Genomic DNA, 7,053 nt, shown 5'->3' on the forward strand with positions numbered 1-7,053 from the left:
CCTCAAAAATGACCATTTCCCTGGTAGTAGTAGTCTAGGTTTATTTCACAGATGGACATCTTCTTTCAAACAGCAAATGAAAAAGATTTGATGGCAGTAGCGGTCATTAGCTGAGATGGAAGGAGCTTCTGGGAAAAGGGAGAGTTTCTTCCAAAGAATATCCAAAGAGCCATGTGGGGCTGAGATGGAGAGTTCTAATCTTACCTGTTTGGAACCACTTAAATTTTTATCTGTTTCTGATGAACCACAGATATCTTCCAGTACAGCCTGTGTGAACTGAGTCCCCAAGTGCCCTCTTCCTGATTCTCTCTCTTTTCTTTCCCTATGGGCCCCTTCTTTATTTCTTTCCCCTGTAGGCTCCTACCTACCCTCCATTCATGTACTGCAGTCTAAAATTATCTGATTTCTTCATAAGACTCCTCAGAATTATATCCATTATATCCATCAAAGTAGAATTTAGTTCCTATATAAAAATGTTTTCCCCTGCTATCCTCAACAGAGTGGTTTCAGGGTTCTGTATACACTTGGAGACCACTGTGTCTGTCTTCTTCAATGGGGCTTGTTCTCATCCATGTCCTTCTCTTTCACATTCTACACACATTCGTGCCAGTAAAATGGCAGGTGGGCAATTTTAATCATTGCCAAGCAGAAATGAGTGTCTTAAGTACTAAACACTCTGCTCCCACGGACAGTAGAAAACCATAGAGGAATTAAATATGATACATTGTTGCATTCACGCTGAAAACTTGTTTGTCCTATTCTGAATCTGGAGGTGAAGGATGCAAAAGCAGCGGAAGTGCACTTTAGACCATGGAAAGGAGTGTGTTTCACAAAGGACAGCAGCAGAAGGAATGTGTAAATCTCTAAGTGTCAGTATAGAACACCATCGCAAACTCAGTGGTTACTTTAAAAGAATACCAGAAATGAGTTGACTGCTGCACTGACCCTTTAACCACAAGATAAGATTTTTTTCAGGTGGTGTGTAAGAATAGGTTTGAGCCACAATGCATATTCCTCGACCAGTACTGTAATTTCCCCCTTTTCCCCAACCACGTGTAAATGAAACTTCATAGCCTGCCACGTAAACGTTACCCATTGATGAACCACTGAAGATTTTTCCAGGACCATGCTTTAACAAAGACGCTTTCGAGGGATTCCCTTGATTAGCCAAAAAACGAAGGGCTCTTATCTAACACTATCTTGTCTAAATATACACAGCCTGTGATGATGAAATAAAAAAAAATTCAAGACCAGGTATAAATACCACTGACAGGATGATGAAGTTCAGTCGTCTACTTGCTTCTAATAGAAGATTTAACAACTAGAATTTGAAGCTCTCTGCTCTTAGACCTGCTCCCCCAGAACTGATCTGAGCAGTTTAACTGAACCATCATAAAGAAAATGGCCTTCCAAACTTACAGCTTGTTTGTTCTGTCTGTCATCATGATTTCTTTTGGACATGTTGAAAATAGATTGAATCTTCTTCAACTTCAAAATGATATAGACAAACTGAAAGCTGATTTTGTAAGTATAATCTTCTACTGCATTTCTCTTCTCCTGCTGCTTTGCTTTACATATAGTCCAAACTTGACCACTGCTTGACATACTCAATATGTACCAACAGAGGGTAATCATGGAAATAACTTTTGATCATACCTTTTTAAACAAGAATATGGATAATTTTTACTAGGTTCTTTCATTTACCTGGTTCACTTTTTCAATAGTCATAGTTATTGTAGTAATTTGCGTTTATTTTGGGGATGTTCTTTTTTTCACAATAGCTTCTTCTAGCTCAATTCAGCTTTGATTACATAGAATACTTTTTAACAAGAAATCTTAATGCAATTTATGGTGAATATATTAATCTCTATTCAGTTCTGACTAGATGCAATTCACTGACTTTTTAAATTTTATGTTAGCAATGTCAATGCCAGATTTAGTACTACTTAGCAATATAAAAACATTGGAGATGAACTTTTGCATTAACAAAAGCATTTGCTACTTATTTTAAGTTGTAGTAGTGTGTTACTCAAAGGTGATTTCTGCTTCTTATTCTTTTGCATCCTCCAGTCATTTTACTTCCACATGTGTGACTATGACCTGGCATGGGAACGCAATCTGGCACGATATTCTTTCTTGTCAAGTAGAATTTTGGTAACTTGATAACTGTAATGTTAATTCACCAATCTTCATCTGGGAGGCATCAAAGCAGTACACAGCTGAATTCAGCAGTGATTAGTCACAGAGACAGCAGATCAATAATACAGTCACTTTCAATTAACAGCTTTTATTTTCAATATCTTTATTTTCAATATCTTTGTTGTGTTTTTTCCTCCTCTAAATGCAAGGAAAAAACTGCAACAGTCTGCTCCTATTTTCAGTTCTGAGTTTTCTGTCATTTTGTCACAATTTTGTGCAAATGACAGTTGAAATTCAGTAGTCAGAGAAGCACCCTGAAGTGGTAAAGTGATACTTCAGTGTTTGCAGGAAACTGGCTGTAAAAGTGGCATTATGTCTTAAATTTGTGATTAGCATAGACCAGGGAGAGTCTTACTAGAATATATATAGCTCTGTGGGAGAGATCCTGAGCCATGATGAGCTTTTTGTACTGACATTAAAACTTTGCTCCATAGCAGGTGCTTCCCACCTTTCAGAAGTAGAAAATATCAGTTTGGTAGTGTGCTCAGCATGGGCAGCCAATCAGCCTAGGAGGCTCCTGTCAGACTGCAGGTTTTCTCTTTGCATTCAATTACTGAGCAGACAAAAGAAGGAAATTGTCAGTGTTGCATACAAAAAGGAAAAAAAAGCCACACATAAGAGGAAATGATGCAGTTTGTCTTTCCTTGGTAGGAGAGTTGTATTGCTCTTTTTTTCCTAGAGCCTGTTGCCAACATCTGCTGGTAAAACTCCATCCCTGGGAGCCTCTCAGTAGCCCACTCACTAATCTTGCATATCCCCATAGCTGGCTGTGGGCTACTGGGATATTCCTCAGTTTTGCAGTCATTTCATACTAAAACCAGCTCATTCTTGTTCCATATGAGATTTAACTGAGACTGTATGAATTTAGGGTCACAGATTACAAACTGCTGGACTTTGACTTACCAGAAAACATACCAAGATCAGATCTAATGATCTTCTAGAGTCTTGCTGTGCTTATGAGCTTTTATTTTCATCTGTCAGTAGCAAAACTTCCAGGCAGCATTTGGGAAAATAGATGTGCTAAACATCTCTATTCCGATGAGTTGTAGCAGGAGAAGACATTGAAAAGAGGACTAATTCCATTTCTGATACCAGGCAGCCAAGCAATGGGACTTGGTTGTTAGAGAAGTGAAAGCATTGGGAAAGCATTGGGATTGCCAGATGTGCAAAAATTTGAATTTTGATGCTCATTTGAATAAACAAAACAAATTTGCCTTGTGATAAATATTTTTTATGTAATAGATATGTTTGTTCTTTTTTGCAGAACTCAAGTCATTCTGATGTAGCTGATGGCAGACCTATTTTTACAGAGAGGCTGAAAAGCTGGACAGAGGTGAGTCAAAACCAGACATGATGAAGCATCTCAGACACTTTTTTTGGCACACAGCAGCTCCCAGAACCAGCGTAATTAGCTGCAGTCGAATGAACATGAGCAGAGTTCTCTTTGGTAGCTTGGAAATGAGACAAAAATAGAAAGCTTTATACTGCACTGTGAACTGACTCAGAGGTACAGTCAAGCCCAGGAGCTGAGTTGCAACATCTTCTTTATCATCTTGTTTCAAGCAGCAGAGAAGCCCTGTATGCTGTGTTTTGTCTTCCTTCCTTCCTTTCTCTGCTGATGGGCACTGACAGACCTTTCTTTCTGATCATATTTTTCAACAGAGAAATGAAAAGGAGATCATCCTGAGTCAGATTATTTCCATGTACTTGGAAATGCTTGAAAGCACTGACAGGTCAAAGGAGCATGTCAGGAACATAACTGAGGAGCTCTACACTCTGAAAAAAAGTCTCTCTGATGGCTCAAAGAAGATGGAAGATCTCAAGGACCTGACAAAACTTCAGGTAAGGCTCTTCCTTTGTCTCCAAAGCTTGTGGCATTATACTTGTGATTTGAGTGTGATTTAAGCTAATAACACTTCAGTAACCTATATGGTAATCCATGTGTAGCTCAGTTCATGCTGAAAAACCAAATATTTCCAGCTGCGGGGGCTGCTGCATGTCTACAGTGTGGGATAGTGCTGAGTCTTGCTGTGATCTGGCACAGAACTGCTGGCAGCACTGTCACATGGTCTGTACACCAGAGGTGCCACTGGCACAGCCCTTTGTGGCATAGAAATTGTCTGAGACAGTTGTGCCTGGCTGTGGAATGCTCTGTGGCTCTGGGAGCACTTGGGTCACGGTGCTCGTGCCAGTGGCACCAACCACTGACCCCCTCAGAGGTCTGCAGACAATGCCCCAGAGCAGTCAGCTGCCTTTCACTACAGGCTAGCTCTGTTCCACAGAGTGTGGCTGCTCTGTGGCAGGCTGCAAAGCAGCACAGAAAGTGGAAAACAAAAATATGGGACACAGTCGCTCTTTGCTATGGGAATTAGGTAGTAGGGAATTGAAAATTGCAGATGTGCTTCTGTTTTACACTGGTAGCAGGGTAGCTCATGTGTTGTGGTCAGTAAACAATTCTAGCTCTTGGCATGACTTTTGCTCCATTTGTTTCTTGCTTATTACAGATGAGTGACTTGAAAGTTCAGCGCAAGGCTGTAAATGAGCTGTTCAGCGTCTTACAGAAACTGGGGGATACCTCAAGTTCTCACAAAAGAAAAAGAAGCCAGTTTCAGAGGCTGTGCAAATGCTAATGCCATCTCAGGACCTTCTGTACTGAGCTACTGTGCAAATCTTGTTGGGACAAGATTTTTTTTATTTCAATCTTTTTATTGATTTTTTATACATTTATTTATTAATATTTAAGGGTCTTAAGTAATTATTTATAAAGAAATACTAATAAAAGTATTTATACTCCCTAATATTATATAAGAAATTACTTTGTCTTAAAATCCTGTCTATTTGTTATATGTTGTTGACCTGAAAACAGAGAGTGAGGCGGTGTTTACCCAGTTTCCATATGGAAATCTTGAAATTACATTATAATGGTACCCAGCTTTCCATCTGGTGCTGTCTTGAGAGAGGGATGTTATGAGATTAGTCTCATCTATTTGGCATAGAGATACAAGCACCAGTATGGGGAAGTGACTCTATTCAGGAAAAATATTTATGTCTGCTTACTACTAAACATATCTAAATCCAAATCAAGTGAGTAGACATGCCTAAAGATAAGCAAATGTTGAAGAAAATTTCTGAACTAGAGGACTAATGGTTAATTGCTGGTTACTATTATTATTATTATTACTATTATTATTGTTATTATGCACTGAAGTTACGAGGAGAACAGTCTACTTAATATCTCAGAAGAATGCGACTAACTGTATTGCACTGACTTAACTTAAACTCTCGGATTTTAAAAATTTTTGTATTGAACCAGTCAAATGTGTCTGTTGTAATTTAATTTATTTGGAGGTAATAGTATGGAAGTTTTTATCTCAAGGACTATATTTTTGCACTGGAATATTATTTAAAACTTTGGATTTTTCAACAGAGATTTTTGAAATTTGAATTTTAAATAAATAAATAAATAGATAAATTTTAAAAGTGTGTTTTCATGTTTATTCACCATCATCTATGTGAAAAATAAAACTCTAATTTTATTCTACATTTTAACAAAGATCAGTCCTGCCCAGACATATAAAATATATTTTGTTTCCTCCATATTTTTAAAGAAATATGATAGAAAAGTCTAAAATTCTCAAGTTTTTCTGGTATCTGTTTGAGAAAACATAATTTTGCTTGTGGGAAGGCACTGATAATTTGAAGTTTGTTGTTACTCTGATCTAAGGTAAAAAAACACTCAAATTTCTCTGCATGTGAAAGTTGTGGAGCCCAGAGTGAGCTCAGGCCGTCTGCTGGGCTCTCTGCAGGTGCTGTAAGCTGGAGGCCTGGGGCAGCTTGGGCAGGTCTCACAGGGTTCTGAATTCTCAGGTCCTCAGGGCTCTACCAGGCAAATTTTCTGGGAATAGACTGGCTGAACTGACTGGGAATGGGGCAGATTTTTCTTTGCATTCCTGCCAGTATAAGACTTCTGAATACTCCCTGAGCACTGATTGAATCCATAAAATCCAGAAATAGCACCACATCACGCCTGAAGCTTGGTTGCAGTGAGTCCTACGAGTTCAGCTGTAATTGTTGCAGCCATTCCCACTCCCATGGGCTCAGCTGCCTCCCACTGTTCAAGATACCTTCATTCATATCCACATTTGACAGCCACAACAAGTGGCTGTGATCCTGGAGGCTCCAAGTGATTTTGAAAGAAACAGCTGTTCTTGTTTATATTCATCACAGACGTGCATATGCATGGGAGATGCAAGTGAAATTTCTCCTGTAGGATTTCTTCAGTTCCAGGACTAAGCATGAGAATCCTCAGTAAGCATTCAACATAGACAATGTGTCCTTCCGTGCTCATGCTCTTTCATGAGGTATTAGAGGAGATTAACTCTCCTTTGGGGATACACAGCCAGGTGCAGCAAGTTCTACTGAAAAAAAATCGAAAAAACAAAAAATCCAAAACCAAAGAAGAAGGAAAATGAAAAAGAAACTAAAGAAAAGAGAGAAGAGAAGAGAAGAGAAGAGAAGAGAAGAGAAGAGAAGAGAAGAGAAGAGAAGAGAAGAGAAGAGAAGAGAAGAGAAGAGAAGAGAAGAGAAGAGAAGAGAAGAGAAGAGAAGAGAAGAGAAGAGAAGAGAAGAGAAAAGAAGAGAAGAGAAGAGAAGAGAAGGAAAAATGAAAAACCTAACAGAAGGGTTAAAGTTTCATTAGTCATTGGCAGGAATATAGTGTGTTTCCCCACTACTCCTGAGCAAATTAATAGCCTATTTCTTTAATTTAAAGCCAAGACTGGTTGGAAACTACTTTATTAGACTATAAAGTAAAAAGTCTACAGTCCTTCTACACCCTGCTGTATGGTTCCATGG

General features: G+C 38.7%; 1 protein-coding gene across 1 annotated transcript; it reads left to right on the top strand.

Annotated features, from left to right (window-relative positions):
- Nucleotides 1–1,345: 1,345 nt before the first annotated feature.
- Nucleotides 1,346–4,865, top strand: IFNG (interferon gamma). The gene is made up of 4 exons (XM_030960296.1): nt 1,346–1,524; nt 3,464–3,532; nt 3,862–4,041; nt 4,704–4,865. Exons 1-4 carry the CDS (start codon nt 1,402–1,404, stop codon nt 4,827–4,829), a joined length of 498 nt encoding a protein of 165 aa, XP_030816156.1. The 5' UTR covers nt 1,346–1,401; the 3' UTR covers nt 4,830–4,865.
- The last annotated feature ends 2,188 nt before the right edge of the window (nt 4,866–7,053 follow it).

The sequence above is a fragment of the Camarhynchus parvulus genome, chromosome 1A, assembly GCF_901933205.1.
Source record: "Camarhynchus parvulus chromosome 1A, STF_HiC, whole genome shotgun sequence".
NCBI lineage: Eukaryota > Metazoa > Chordata > Aves > Passeriformes > Thraupidae > Camarhynchus > Camarhynchus parvulus.